Below are 16570 nucleotides of genomic sequence, written 5' to 3'. Positions count from 1 at the left end.
ACACGTGTGTCCTATTTATTTCACTTAAGAGGATGGCCTCACTATGCATCCATTTAGCTATAAATGTCTCTAGTTTCTCATTCTTCATGGCTGAGTAGTACTCCATTTTATTTAAAAAAACCACATCTTCTTTATCCAGTTTCCAGTTGATGGGCACTTGGGCTTTTCCCAGGCTTTCACTATTACAGACTGTGCCGCTATAAATATGGGTGCATATATATCACTGTGGTATAATTTTTTAAATTCTTTTGGGAAGATACCCAGCAGGGGAATAGCTGGATCAAATGGAACCTCTAGCCCTAGTTCTTTGAGGTATCTCCATACAGATTTCCACAGTGGTTGCACCAGTCTGCACTCCCCCCAACAATGGAGAAGGGTTCCTTTCTCCCCACACCCTCACCAGCATTTGTTATTGGTTGATTTCTTGATAGCAGCCATTCTTTCTGGGGTGAGGTGGAATCTCAGTGTTGTTTTCATCTGCATCTCTCCAATGACCAGTGATGTGGAACATTTTCTCATATGTTTATTTGCTGCTTTTACTACTTTGTCTGAGAAATGTCTGTTCATTTCAGATCCTCATTTTTGAATTGGGTCTTTAAATTTGGGAGGTCTGATTTTTATCAGTTCTTTATATATTCTAGGTAGTAGTCCTTTGTCTGAGTTACAGCTGCTAAAAATTTTTTCCCACATTGTAGGTTGTCTGTTAGCTCTGTTGATGGTTTCTCTTGCAGTACAGAAGCTTTTTAATAAGATGAGATCCCAGATTTTGCTTCTTTGTGCTAGTTCCTGTGCTACCGAGGTTTTGTTCATAGTCTTTTCCTATGCTAATGTCTTCAAGAGTTCTACCTAACTTATCTTTCAGCAAGCGTAGTGTTTCTGTTTTAATATTTAGATCTGTAATCCACTTCAATCTTAGTTTAGTACATGATGATAGATATGGGTCTAGTTTTAATCTTTGGCAGGTTGAAATCCAGTTTTTCCAACACCATTTATTAAATAGGCTATCTTTCCTCCAGTGAGGCTGGATGGCTCCTTTGTCAAAGATGAGGTGGCTAAGTATGTCTGAAGTTGTTTCTGCATCTTCTAATCTATTCCACTGATCCTTGGGTCTGTTTCTTTGCCAGTACCATGCTGTTTTTATCACAGGAGCTTTGTAGAATAATTTCAAGTTGGGGATCATGATAACCCCTTCCATGTCTCTGTTGCTTAGGCTGATTTTTGTTGTTATTGTTGCTATCTGTATATTTGCATAACTTTATATCCTGAACAGAGTTCTTGATTTTGTGACAACATAATAAAAAACAGTGTGAATTGGCAGGTTTGAGGTTATGATTTTTCAGTTGATCTATCACTTCCACATACTGCAAATTTCAGTATTATATAATTATCATATTTCACAGGACTTGAGCTTAGATTTTTAATCTGTTCGGCTTTTGTTGTTTCTTCTTAAGAGATGCTTTTACTTTTTTTCTTGAATTGTTCAACACACTGATTTTATATACCTTTTGTGCTTGGTATAAACCCATATAGTACAACACTATTAAAACCAAAGCACCAAGGTTTAATTGACATAGCAACTGTCAACATGATGAGGCTTTGGACAGTTTTTGAAGATTGAAAACAATGACAAACAAATGCAAGCCAGGGTTACAGTAATATTACTAACCATCCCCCCTTTTACTCATTGTCATTATTTTGATTAAAAGGTGTCTAGAAGCCATAGTGGATTTGCAGCATGCAAAAATCATTGCAGAAACTTCCTCTATTAATGGAAATTATTAGAGGATGGAAATGGTACTTGAGCAGCAAGAATGACATTAATTATGCGAAAAGCAGTCATATCTGGCAGTTGGCAAGCATGCTTTATTCTTCAACAATCTTCCATGGCTTCGTGTCTAGCCAGCATTAGAAATCTAAAAGCTTTTTATTTGGCAAAGTTTTCATAGCACTTGGAATTCCAGCATCAAGATAAAAGATAATTTGGAAGGAAATTATGTTGGTGAAATTGAAGAATTCAGTAATGAGTTCTGTGTAGATGAATCAATGCCCAATTAAATGATTATATCAAATCTAACTTTAAATGTTGACGTAAAATAATCACATTTTAAAGACATTAAAACTAAGATGATATATGTATCTAATCAGAAGTCCATATTACCTAGCTGAGTAAAGAAGTTGAGTTTTCTGATGGATTTAAGAATCTGATTAATGAATAGAAAGTTAGGACAGGAAGTACCTGTATGCTGAGATTTAGATTAGATTACAGTAGCCTCCTTTGTTTTCATAGTTCTCACTCTTATTTGCAACTTTTCTGTGTTTCTTGGGGGGTTTTTTCTTTCTTTGTCCACACCCCTTTATCCAGGCTCTCTTTTCTGTTTATCAATTTAATGTTCTCATTAACTTCTATAGAATTTGCTTTTCTTATTCGTTGCTTTGCTCTTATCTTTCTTCCTTTACATCAATGACTACAACACTTGGACCAACATTTATTGCCTCATCCATTCATTCATTCAGCACTTGCTGAGCCCCTTCCATGTTTATGGCAGTAACCTGGGCATGGGAAGAGCTACCAAGACTAAAGGAATGGGGCTGCTGCTATAGGCCCAAAAGCACATGTGCAGGATCCAAAAAATTGAGGATGGGATCAAATCTTTGAGCATATATGAGAAAGGTAGGATAAAACTGGAAAGTCAGGGTATTGTAGGTTACTAATGGTCTTGAATACCAGACTCAGAAAGAAGTTGAACTTTATTTGCCACATAATACAAGACTACTGTGTGGTGTGAGTGTGGGTGAATATTTGCTTTGGTTTTTCAAAATAGGTTTTGACATAAGAACATCAATTTTCAGAATGTCATCTGTTCAGTTCTTCCTTTCTGCTCCTCTTGTCTTCATTCATCTTCCTAGAACTTGAACTCATCGATAACAGTCAGTCAAAACACAATCTGATTAATATAAATTTGGGAGGGTGCCTGTCTGATTGCAGCATTATTGGTAGAAAGGGTCTGATAACTTTGTAAATTAAATAGGCACTGCATTCCAAGGTAGCCACCCAGAGCCATATTAGATATATCCAGTGGAGTCATTAATTCATTCCACGAATAGGTTCCCCTGCTAGTCTACTATTATGTCTGAGCTTATAGCAATCTTCTGTTATTCTAATAAATTATATATTTAAGGTTCCTAATGATTTTGATGTATACTTCAGATTCAAACTTAAATCTAAATTGTAAAAATATTTGTAGTCTATGCTTTTTAAGGGATATTTTTAAAAAACCAAAACTATGTAAACGAAAGACAAGTGGCAGGCTCAATAAAAAATAACCATGGACAGATCTCATAAGAATAAAGCTCCCTTAAAAACATTCTGATCATATGTTTCTTACTACTTAACAGATTTGGGTCAAAAACCTAGCTAATCATTGTAGAATCTGATTTAATTCTTTATAGCCTCCACTGAGGAGATGTTTGAAACCTCTATCTTATTGACTCAGTAAATCATAACAAATAAGGCCTGATAGTTCAGTCCTTAAGAATACCATATATACCAAAGAGACAGTGTCCTATGTAAGCACATGATGCTTTCATCCCGGGGCCTTGCATAAACCAAATTAATAGACCAATAACAATGTTCAAACAACTGAAAAAAATTGTACATAATACAGGTGGTTGTTTTTTATAAAACATAACTTTATTAGAAATTACTTTTACTATGAAAAAAATCAGCACACATAGATATATTAATGCCTCCAGCTATGGGAAATGAATATAGTGAGGCCACTGGAGCACATGATCATGGCCACGATGGCCACAGACACATTCAGGGTGCTTACCTGCAGTCTTAGGGTGACATATTTTACCCCTGTGCTACCACAGGTTCACTTGAGCCTTCCTCTATGTCTCCGTTCATTTAGGAAGCGGAGCAGCAGCAAGTGTCATGGTCACTGCCACCTGTGTGGCAGCATTGTGAGTGGAGCCAGTATTGTTTTGGGGTCACACAGGTCTCAGGTCAGAGATGGAATTCCCCAAGCCCTTGTTTCCTTGTGTGTGGAGTGAGGCAGAGATGGAAATGATAGCACTGATTGTAACTCACCATGCTTACTGCACAGTGTTCCACAGAGCCCCTTGCTCCCAGTCACTATGGAGGAAGTAACCAGCTCTTGTCCACTGACCAGGACAGAAAGAAGAATCATTCTGAAGAGCTGAAATGGCATGTGCATTGCCATGTTTAGTCTTTATGAATGAACGTATATTTAAACCATGCTGGAGGGTTTCATAAGTGGATGTCCTTTGTAGAGCTTAGCAGATAAATGGTCTCTTATAAACTCATCACCAATAATGTGCAGGTAGGTGTAATGACACATGCCTGTAAGCCCAGCACTCTGGGAGGCTGAGGCAGGAGGATCACAAGTTTGTTAGCCCAGCCTGGGCAATTTAGCAACTTATCAAGATTCTGTCTCAAAAGTAAGAAATAAAAAAGGACTAGGGATATAACTCAGTGTGAAGGCCCTGGGTTCAATTCCCAATGCTACCATACAAACAAAACAAAACAAAAAAATAGAAGAACATTGAAAAAAGAAGAGAAAGAACATGTGTGAACTAGTTTAGCATTTAATAATTATTATGTTAAGTAACAACTTTGTTTCTTTTGGAATGGATTAAGAAGCCTGACAAAGAACACAAGAAAATAAAACAGCCAGGAATAAGTGACTAACACACCCAGGCAACAACTTTGTGTGTCTCCGAAAGTATGACCAAGCTGGAAATTAATCAGCCTTGAAAACTAGACATAAAAAATGCCAGCCCCATCTGCCTGTCCTTGCCTGACCAGCCTCACAGAGTAGCCACTAAGCAAGAGAATAGTGATGGCAAGGAAGCCAATGATAGGCTGGCTGGGGCTGGCATTTTTCATTTCTAGTTTTCAAGGCTGATTATTTTCCACCTAGGTCTTGTTTTCCAGGAAAGAAGGAATTAGAACCAATTTCATTAAGGACACATTAGTAGTATCAGCATCACTGAAATCCCACCAAATTGCTGTGTACTGTGCCCCTGGAGAATAAAGGAGAGGGGAGATTTTTTTAGGGCATATTTTTTCCTAGTATCTCTTTTCATCTTTTTATCAGAACTTTGTCTTGTCTCAGTGTATGAATTGACATTTTAGCCAGTGTTGCAATATCTCTACTTGTAGGTAGACAAGAGAAAGGAAATAGAAAATGGAGCCTAGCTCTTTAATTGAAGACAAAGAGCCAGAATTTGCTCTTCAAGCTTATTGGCAAGGCACACACACACACACACACTTAGTGCATTTGAGAGATGAAGCCAAATTTGTAAAACTGTATCCACAATCATAGTTTCTATGGTAACTGTATCTTAGGCCTAGACACAAACAGAGCTGGCAGGAGATGTCTGATTTTATTTTTTGTGAAGACAATCATAGCAGAGATAGTACAAATTATTAAGATGCAGTGGCCCAGTGTACATTTGCCTAGTACTTGAATGGTGCTAGCATACAATTTCATGCTCAAATCCCAATGAATACTTTATAATTTCATAATACAGAAACAGATTTCATATCCGTGTGGCTATCTTTATCATTCAGCTATAAAATCATTATGCACCTAGCTACAGTTTCTGTATTTATTAATGAGGTATACTTAGTCAATGTAAATGTGGAAACTGTACAAGATTACTTTTACAAATGTGTACAAGTTAGAGGAGACTTCAAGAATTTGTTTTAACTCTGACATTTTATAAGGGAGGAAAATGTAGACACAGAAAATGGTTAAAAGACATGAGTTATTTTTAAAATAGTTTTTTTGCTATATTTTCTAAACAAGCAGATGTTCTATGCTCCTCTATAAGCTGAATACCCAGTTATTTGACAAAATTACTTAAATCAAATTAGAGAAAACGAACACTTTAGAAATAATGGTCTGATTGAGTGTGTATTCCTTTGCCTCTCTGGATATAATATTTGTAAGTATGTAGCTCAGGCGTAAATGTATTCACATTACCATAGAAAAATGATTAAACAACCTGTTTTGATTCTTTCTGTTTAGAGTATTGCCCTTAGCTCCCCTCCAAAACCTGCATCACTTTAGCAGACTGTACTAATACTAGAAGATGTTCAAAGCCAAGTTCGTAACTTTTTAGAAGTTTTCATTGTATTGATTTCTTTAAACATTTTCTGGCCAAATTGACAACTAGGTAAAAGCAATGGAATTAAAAAAGATTTGAAACACTGCTCAAAATTTTCTGTCGTAATACCAACTTGAAATGAAAGACACATTTCCTAAAATGGCATCTGAAGTTTCATACTTTGCATCTTAATCTTAGGACGTGTCTGGAAGTATGAAACTCATTTTTTAGTAATGGCTATGAGTAAGACCTATTTGTAGATGAGGATGTTATATATAGATGGATAAGCCATATTGCGACTTTGCACACAACCTTTCCATCACAGTAGCTTTTAAATTTCTTGGGAAAATTGGCTTATAGGGCATAAATTACAACATTAGCAAAAATGTATCCTAACCTATGAAAGCTGGAAAACATGCTAATTTTGAATTGTTTCCGCTTCTTATCATCAGACATTTACACAAAATCCTATGTGATTTATTCTTTTATTTTTAATGAATTGTTTTAAAATGTTGGAAAGGGCATTAAATCTTCCTCTCTGTCCTTAGTCTGCAAATGGGACAACTGGGGAGGGTGCTTTAAATGGCCTCTTTAGGATATTGCTTTATGAAACTGCTGATTCTAGCAATGTCAGGCTAGAAATACATACTAATTTAAGGAGCCCTGAATGTAAGCAGCAAATGCCTTGCTTTTCTGGAGAAAAGACTAATAGCTTTATTTTAACAAGGCTCTTAACATGCCAGTCGGCAGAAGGCATTGAGTGAATGAAATTAGGAATCCCATGAACTAAAAGCATCTTAGTTCAGCATTCCTCCCAGCAACAAGTTCTCCTGGTAGGCTTGTCATAGGTTGCCCTCATCCTGCCAGAGAGGGTTGGCATGTGCAAGTCGCACTAAGGCATGAGCTCTTTCAGTTGTTTTGAATAAGCTCTCAGAAGTTTCACTTCCTGGGCTGTATCAGTAAAGGAGAAATTAATGTGACCCAAATCCAGGCATATGTCTAATGTTACTGTTGAGTAAAAGGCTAGGTTTCTGTTATGGCTTAAGTCAAGATTGTTTTTGTCAGACCTATATTTAGGTCATTGCATTTAAAAAAAAAAAAATCTCCATGATCCCAAGTAAGATAACGGGCTTAAAAAAATTAATTGGATCAAAGCTGCTGACCTTATTTTCTTGTGATGAGGGAAATTACCTAATAAGGAATTCTTCAAGTAGGAACATTTCTGAGTCTATCTGAGTAAAGAGCAAAATGAGAAATGAGCTTATAAATGCCCTGGCCTGTTCCCTCTCCCCTCATTCCCTCCTCAAGTGGTCTGACTTCCTGAGGACTTGACTATAACTCCTTATAATTAACTTCTCTTCTGCAGCCCTCTCTCTGTAATTTCCTACCCTCCAGTTAAAGCTGTTTGTAAGAATATTTGTCTCCAACACACTAATCTATAATGCTACTATTTCTAATCGGGATATTAAAAATTGATCAAATTACAGGAGTAGATTAGACAAATTATGATTAATTTATAAAAGGGGATATTATATAGCCATTAAAATTTATGGTTTTGAAATATATATAATAATACAAGAAAATGCCAATAATAAAAATATGAGAGCTGGGGATTTAGTTCAGTGGATTTAGCTCAGTGAGGCATGCACAAGGTCCCGAGTTCCATCCCTGGTACAAAAAAAAAATGAGAAAAAGAACTGGCCATATCATTAAAAAGTTGTATTTATTTACAAATGTTATAGAAGTCATCTTTGGGTATTTTTCCACAATAATCATTTAGGGAGAATAAAACAGTTTAATCCACTTTTTAAAATACTGGAACACAGATTTAGTCCTATCATTTCCATTAACCAACAATGTGTCCCTAGCGGGGACTTTTTTTTTAGTCATCTTTGTTTCTACTTAGAAGACACTAACAAATGTATATGTACTTAAACATGTTAATCCCATTTGGTGAGCATGATGGACTAAGATAGTATAACCTGTTTTTGGTTATTTATTAGAAAACTGTAGGAGTTTTCAGCACCATGGGGTCTGGCTTTTGCTCCCCATTAATCCACTAAAATCATTCTCAATAAAGCACCAATAACCATCCCATTACCAGTTCCAACATATATAATTTTTCAGATCTTACACTGATCACTGTTCAGTTGCAGAAAATAGTGTCTATTTGAGCTGATTTAAGCAGAAAGAAATTTTATACCAGAATAATAGGCTTACAGAATCATAAGGAAGATTCAAGAAACAAGACCCTGGAAAAACTTTCAGCAATGATTTTCCAAGCCATATTTAAGAAATGATCTACCAAAGGTAGATCACTGACACCACTCCTGTGTAGAAAGTTTTAGGTTGCAGATCCACACAGTGGCTATATTCAAAGCCACCCTGATTAGGAGAATGCTACAATTAGAAAGTCACTTCTGCTGTCACCAACTCTAAATCCAGTATGAGAGCTAAATCCTACCCCAGAAACCAGCAATGGTACATCTGCTAAAGTGGCCACAGGAAAACCAATCATACCTTTAGGCATTCTTGCCAGAATAAACGGTGAAAGTGTGGCCATTCCTTGAATTCTGTTTCTCAAATGTTGTGGCCAAACTTCAATCACAGCCAGTACATAGGCTTCAAGGGAATTCTGGAAAACGTAGTTTTAGTTTTCCAGGCTCTGTAGTTCAGAGTGACACTCTACAAGAGGGAAAGAGTGAGGGGCTGGGGATTTAGCTCATTGTAATTAATTAATACAGCTCATGCTGTATTAACACACTGTACTTGGTCATACTTTTCCAAGGTTTCAACTACCATCTATATGCTAAAGAGTTCTCAATTCAACATCTCTGGCTTCTAAGTTACAACTGTTTATACTCAACTATCCATTAGATATTTCCATTGCCATGAACTCCCACCACAAGCTTGGTGTGTTTAAATAGTCCTTTCTCCTCTACTTCTAAATCTGATCTTTCTTTATTTCCATCTAGATGAATGTTACCAAAATCAGCAGGTTGCTAAACTCAGACACTAGAGCATTATTCTAGAGATATCTTTCCCTTTAATCTACACTCAATCTTATTGATCCTGCCACCTTAACATTCTTATGTCACTCTTTTGTCTTCATCCTTCAGAAAATCCTATAGTGTAGAACTTCATCAATTCTGTTTCTAGAACTGCCATACTATGGCATGAAGAATCTTCAAAACTATAAAACTCTCAGAAGATAACATAGGAGAAAACAACATCATAGACATGGTACATAAAAGAAAGAATTGATAAGCTGAACTTCATTAAAATTTAAAACTCTGCAAAAGACACTGCCAAGAAAATGAAGACGCAACAGACTAGGATAAAATGTTCACAAAAGATTGATCTGATAAGTGACTATTATCTACAATATACAAATAACTCTTAAAAACTCAACAATAACAAACAAATGATTTGATCTAAAAATGGAAAGATGTTAATAGATACCTCACCAAAGATATATGAATGGCAAATAAACGTATGCAAAGATGTTACACATCTTATGTCATCAGGGGAATGTAAATTGAAACAACAATGAGATAGCACTGCTCACCTATGAGAATGGCCAAAATCCAGAAAACAGACAACACCAAATGCTGTTGAGGAAGTAGAGCCACAGGAACTCTCATTCATCACTGGATGGCACACAAAATGGAACTTTTGAAAGACAATTGGCAGTATTTTATGAAACTAAGCATAGTCTTACCACATGATCCAGAAAATGCACTCCTGAGTATTTACCTAAGGTATTGAAAACTTTTGTCCACATGAAAACCTGCACACAAATGTTTATAACGGCTTTACTTATGATTCCTAAAATTTGGAAGTAATCAAGTTGTGTTTCAGTAGATAAATGGATAAAGAATCAGTGGTACATCCCTGAAATGGAATATTATTTGGTACTAAAGAGAAATTAGCTATGAAACCATGAAAAGACATGGAAGAAATATAAATGTGTGTGACTGAGTGAAATAAGCTGATCTGAAAGGGCTGCATAATGTGTAGTTCCAACTATATGACATTTTGGGAGTTAAAATTATGAAAACAATAAAAAGATGATTAGTTTCCTGGAGTTGGCAGGAAAGAGAGATGAGGAGCCAGGGCTCTGAGGATTTTCAGGGCAGTGAAACTCGTCTCTGTAGCACTGTAACGCTGGATGATCACTTTCATGATCTATTTCTCCAGATCCTCAGAATGCACAACTCCAAGTGAGAACTCCAACATAAACCATGGACTTTGGGACTCTGGGTGATTATGAAGTGTCAGAGTATGTTCATCATTTGTAACAACTGTACTGCTTCATTGGGAATGTTGGTAATGGGGGAGGCTATGCAGAGGTAGAAAAAAGGGTTGTGGGGAATCTCTCTGTCCTCCTCTATTTTGTTGTAAATCTAAAACTGCTCTAAAAATAGTAATAGCCATAGGCATCATGGTAGTACCACTGATATTGTTGTTAGTTAATGACATCCTTTTCTCCTTAATCAATTTCTGGCTTTACCAGAATCTTGAAGCCCTCTGTTTTAAAACACAATGCTTTTTCTATGGCTTCAAGTTGTTTCACTATTGTTCTCTACTTAGAAGTCTTCTTCCTGCTACTCTTTCATCTTCTCCCCCAAAAAGACTCCTCCTCATCCATATTCAAGTTTCAGATGAAGAGTCAACACCCATATGAAGCTGTCTTCAACTCCCCCACGTGCTGCCTCCTCATCAGACTCACAGGAGCAGTGATCTCGTTGTAGCATAATTGTTCACAGGCCTGTCTCCTCCTGAACGGGGCTTGGATTTCTTTGTCACTTGTAATGCAGTGGCATTAGGATACAGTAGGTAGCATTAGGATACAGTAGGTGCTCAGTAATACTAATCAAATAACTGTGTTAATGATGTTGCGATAGTAAAAGAAAAACTCACAATTGATGAGGATCACAGTTTTTCATGTACAATCACACAGTATTTCACTATAAGTCTACTGTGCTGGTTAGGAGCTCACCAGAACAGCAACAGGCACACTGCTTCTTGAGGCACCAGGTTCTAAGCCATCATCAAGAGGCCAGGTCAGTTCTGAATGACAGTGCTGAAAATGTGAACTTGGAGATTTGAGGCTACAAGAAAAAAAGAGTTGAATGTCTAGAGCCATACTCAGAATATTTCCAGTGTCCACAATTAATAATCTGTACTATAGTACTGGTATTCTTCTGGAATAGGAAACCATTTAAAAATAAGGCAAAGCCTTAGATAGGAGTGGCTAGGGACAATACTTCTGATTTTTACATCTGTTGCTTTGCTATTTGTGCATCCCTGTCTGCCTGTCTATCTGTCACCATCTTTATCTCTCATCTTTTGTTGAAAGGTCAGTGGTTTAAATCAAGGATTTTTATCCTGATGCAGAGAATTCTCAGTCTCTCTATCTGAACTTGCTTCTGTGTTTGTACAGTCTTCATCCTGACCAGGTATCTGTCTGGACTCTTTCACTCTCAAATAACTCCAGCAACTCTTATCCCATGTATTGCTGAAATACAAAGAGGTTTTACAGGACACATTCTAAAGGACCTTCTGCAGTGATAGGCTTTCTTCTAAATGCCTGTGTGCATTAGCTTCACAGCATCTCCCACCATACACACCCCCAGCCCCGACACACATACCCTCCACAAGTTGGGATGGTGTTTTTGTACAGAACTGTGAATTTTGGTAGAAAGAAAATAGCTTCCATGCTGTTAAGTAGAAAAATTTCAACTACTGACCTTCACACTGTTGGTTCCTGTGTTTACCAGCAAACACTTCTCTCCTCTCATGAACAGTCCAGGTTTTCTGTTTACTTCTTCCATGCTGGTTATATTAAGGCTACCCCAGCCCAAAAGCAAACATATGAATGGTCTGTTATCACACATGTGTTGACATGATTGGGTAAGAAATCAGTCACTCAAGAAGCACTTTTAAATACATGTTATGTGCTCATCCTATTTCCACTTGACCGGAACATGTAAGGTGTTTATATTCAGGAAACCAACACAGTATTGAGAACCTACTGAACTCAGTCACTGACCAGCAGGATCTCAGAGGCTGATGGAAAAGGTTCCAAGAGAGGTGACTACATGAAGGTCACAGGAAAGGGGAAAATCCAATGAACACCAGAACTAGATGGAAGGCAGCTCATTGCACCTATGTAGATACTCATAGGGAGGGAACCAGATGAAGTTCAGGATGATCAGGCAGGGCTTCCCAGGTGCTATGCAGTAGGTAACTTGTTGCCACCCATCCTTCTCAGTAAAGAAAAGTTCACAGAAAAGGTGCTTTTAAGAACAAGGTCCTTGTCACAGCCAAGAGAGGCCTCTGATGGTGTATTGACTAAATGTAATATGGTGTTCTGAATGGGGACAGAAAATAAGTAAAATCTGAACGATGAACTTCAGTTAAGAGTAATGTATCGTATTCATTCATGAACTGTAAGGAATGTGCCAAAAATGTAAGATAGTAGTAATAGAAAAACTGGATATGTGATATATGGGATCTCTCTGTATTATCCACTCAATCTTTTTCTGTAATTCTAACACTGTTCTAAAAACTAAAATCCTCTTGAAAAAGTCGAAGAGGGTCTTATAGCCCATAGTATATTCCTGGCATGTAGACAGGAATGATGCAAGTTGACAATGCCTATATTTGAAAGAAATGACTATTGCTGACATCATGTTTGGGGCATGCTCATCAATTCCTATAGCAATGCTGAGCTCTTGCTTGCTTTTCCATGGTTGATTTTTGGCAGGCGGCTGCAGCTTTGTGCACTGATTAGAATTTTTAGCTGCATTGTCAGTAACCAGGATGTATAATGGATCTTCATCTCTAATTACTTTTCTCTCCACAGGTGTCTGGAAAGAGTACAGATGGGAACGCACACAACCTCCGCTTTGAGGGGATGGAGAGACAGTATGCATCTTTACCCAGGTAGATCATGGAAGGGTCTCCTATCACCAGCACACCCACAAGTGAAGTCTTTAGAGATGTCTGCATGAAACAGAAATCTGGTTTGAAATAGGGAACATGTTACAATTTTGCCTCACTGCCGTCTGCCACAGTCCCCGTGCCATCTTCACAACTGTGCTAATAATTGAAACACTTGTGAGTTATTTTTTAAGGGGGAAAAATAGTATATCATGGCAATTGAACATGTCAGCAAGAATATTGGATACTAAATGGAAATCCTAAGCCACTGCTATAAAAATAGTATTGAACATCTTGCACCAAGCTTAGAGACAATAAAATAGTAAATCCTTTGTCCTAGGAGTTACCCATGAGAAAGGGCGGGCCAACCTTAACCTTGGTCCTTTGTGTGGGTATTAAAGAGTAGGAAATGTGAAGCTGGGAAGGTGCTTTTTTGCTTGATTTAGAATCTGACAGCCTCCTCGAGGCAATAAGCAAATATTGGTAAGAGGCACAGACACAGTGGGAAAAGGAACAAATGTGTGGGAAAAGTTCACTTGGCAACACTGACCCAACATGATCCACTTATGCTGTAACTAGACACCCCTGAAAATGAGATGCAGTTCTCAAAGGTTGGTGCTCTTATCTGTGAGATGAAGAGTAATGTTAGTCCACTATCAGAAATTTGTGACAAAGAGGAAACCTTGCCAAGATGACTTACCGTCCAGCTACCATGGGAACTAGATGAGTTGAGAGTGTGAGAATTAGTGAGTTTGAAAGAGAAACAAAAAAAGGTTAATGCCAGCCACTAAACTAAGGTGTTTCAGAATGTCGCCTTGAAAAGGGGTGCTGGAAGGGTCCCCAAGTAGACATTCATTGTTATCAAAGCTGAGCTACTAAAATGCCAACTCAAGAGGTGGAGTTCCTGTTTTGGGTTGCATGTTGGCTATACTTCTGCAGATGACTCCACAAAAGGAACATCCTGTACATTACAACAGGCATGGCCTAGGTGACCATCTGCTCTTACAAAGAGTGTGTTGATTTTCAAATGTCATAAAAATCTCAAATCTGGCAGAGAATCAGTTTTTAATACTGATTAGGCAGGATACCCCAAATACAGTCTTTTAAAAGCTCCTGCACACTATATTTTATCTCCCTGTGTTTTTTTTAAGTTGTCTCATAATGTTTTGGTTTTTTCTCACCCATGGTTTATCTCTTATTACTATTTTTTCCCCTGCCCTATTATTTTGTTTTCTTTTAAAAATGGAAGTCGTTTCCAAGATTCATTTTAAATGTAAGACTTCCGGCTTTCACTGTTGAAGTGTATGGAAATTGCGGTTAGGACAGATGGAAAGTAATAGGTTTTTGAGGGGAGGGGGGCTGGAAACAGCTTAATCCCTTCCTGGCCAAATTGTACTCTGAGTGCAGAAATGGATATTTTAAATTCAAATCAAACGCACAGAAATAGCATTTAAAATTCTATAAATTTGACTCATTTATTCATTCCACATGTATCTGGTGAATACCTACTATGCATCAAGGCTGGGAGAATGGAAATTGAAGACATAATCCCAATCTATCCTCGGGACTCAACTCTTTAGAAAAGGATGCAAATAATCATCCTTTTATGATAGTGCATCAAATGCTTACAGTAGTAATTATTAATATGAAGTCCTCTGAATTTCCAACTCCTGTTCATTTTCACTAATTAGTCCTGAAATGCCCAATCATAGCTGACTCTAAACAACTGTTTCAGGAGTAAACACTGCAGAAGGGATTTTCTGAAAGGCAGAATGTTAATGCTATTTGTGGCTGTGGTGCAGTCATCCCAGTGTAGGAACTGACAAAATCCTGCCAGCCTCAAGAATGTAAATGTGGTTGAAAGGGAAGCATCTTCAGCTGAAAATAATTTCTGGAAAAAGTGCATTCATTCACAATGAAAGTGGTAGCGGTGCTGTTTGCATGGGCAAACAGACCATTGTAACTACCTGGCAACCAGAAATTGCCATGATGGAGGATAAACAGGGCTCAGACACATGCATGGGAGGTCCCTGGCACTCATTCTTCAATGGGGAAGCTCAAACCTTGGTTTCCATCTTACAATCTAAAGAGAGACATAAAGCTCCCTTGCAGGCATTGTGTCCAGTCCATGGGACCCAGACTTGCCCACAAGGGATGCAGGATGTAGAGGTGAGGGATGCATTGCTGCCTTCTGACAAGGTGTGCAAACTCAGCTCTGCATCCTTGACACTGAGCCAGGTCTTGTCTTCCCCCATCCTGGAGATTTTACTGTCCCAATTGAATCATACCAGCCCACTTCTCTCTCTTCGAGTTGAGCACAGCTCCATAGGCACCAGATCCTTTTTTTGTCACAGAGAGGGGAACTTTGAAATATTTATGAAGTTAAATTTTTAATTAAAAATAGGAATAATCCTATCTATGGGAAGTTAGTGGCCACCCTTGTGAGGGACTTCATATGCTACTAAGTGGCTTGGTTCCTGTGTTGTTTGTAGAGGTTGTCACAGGAGTTTTGAAGAGAAGCTCAATAATGCTGATTTATATGCCAAATGTGGAGAATTGCCCCGCAGTGCCTAGAGGAGGGGAAGCCCCAGTCAAAGGGCATCCTCAGAAGCTTTCATGAAACTCTGTCATCTTTAAAGCAGGCCCTGGAAGGCTGCTGCCAAGCTAAATGACACCACACAAAATAGAGCCAAGAAAGAGCCCTGGCCAGTGCAGGGAAAAGACAATCCCTTGCACTTGGTAGTTAAAAGGTTGCCTGGGGCTAGGGGCTAAGCGATGTTAAATGTTATTGTTAAGCAATGTTAAATCTTCTGCCTCCAAAGAAAAATGACTTTATTTCTTTTCTCCTGAGGGTACTGTTTGGGAAGCAGAGTGTGGTTGTAATACAACCTTGTTAGTGAACATCAGGGCTTTGCCGGGGCCACAGTCTTGCCAGCCTATACAGGCCCTGGTTTTCTTTAGCACCAAACAGAAAGAAATTGGTGTCCCCTTACTCTTGCCTGACAAATCATCACTTACCCTAGGTGAGCAGGGAAGCAGCTGTTTCCTGCACTCCTATGATGTGTGGCTATCAATCCATGGAGTTTTGCAAACGGCTTCTTTTTCACTGCAGCCCTCCACCCCCTTTCAACTCTCCCAGGCCCCATTCTGATTTTACAGACCTCCCCACAGCCAGGCCCTACAGCAGTAAGCTCCCTATTTGCCCATCTCAAGCTTCCACCATCCCCACCTGGCCCATCCCTGGCCCCATGGGATCCCATTATCCCCTCTCTACAGATGGCTCAGGGCTTCAGCACACGAAATTGCACTTCCAGGTTTGTAATCAAGTGTGGGGTCCTGAAGAGGGAGTAAGATGACAGCATCTCGTCTGTGGTCCTGTGTGCATGGACAGCGGGAGCTGGCTGGAGAAAATCATAAAACTCCATTCATCAGTTCCACTGCAGAATTCACGTTAGGCTGCACCAGCTGGGCCCCTGCTGCTGGC

General features: G+C 38.5%; 1 protein-coding gene across 25 annotated transcripts in view; it reads left to right on the top strand.

Annotated features, from left to right (window-relative positions):
* The window catches only part of Pard3b (par-3 family cell polarity regulator beta), a 1069040-nt gene that overhangs the window by 992564 nt on the left and 59906 nt on the right, over window positions 1-16570 (top strand). For 24 of the 25 annotated variants that reach the window (XM_087205812.1, XM_004851169.4, XM_087205807.1 and 21 more), the window contains one exon: window positions 13010-13089. In XM_087205812.1, the coding sequence (XP_087061938.1) occupies window positions 13010-13089 (80 nt within the window). Of the gene's footprint in view, window positions 1-13009; window positions 13090-16570 lie in introns of those variants that run through there. The other variant, XR_015449088.1, reaches the window with a different exon arrangement.

This window comes from Heterocephalus glaber, unplaced genomic scaffold, assembly GCF_053883595.1.
Source record: "Heterocephalus glaber isolate CG9 unplaced genomic scaffold, H.glaber_assembly_v1.0 deba00000621, whole genome shotgun sequence".
Lineage (NCBI taxonomy): Eukaryota > Metazoa > Chordata > Mammalia > Rodentia > Bathyergidae > Heterocephalus > Heterocephalus glaber.
Note: the sequence above shows the minus strand (reverse complement) of the source record. Positions and strands in the feature narration are given on the sequence as shown.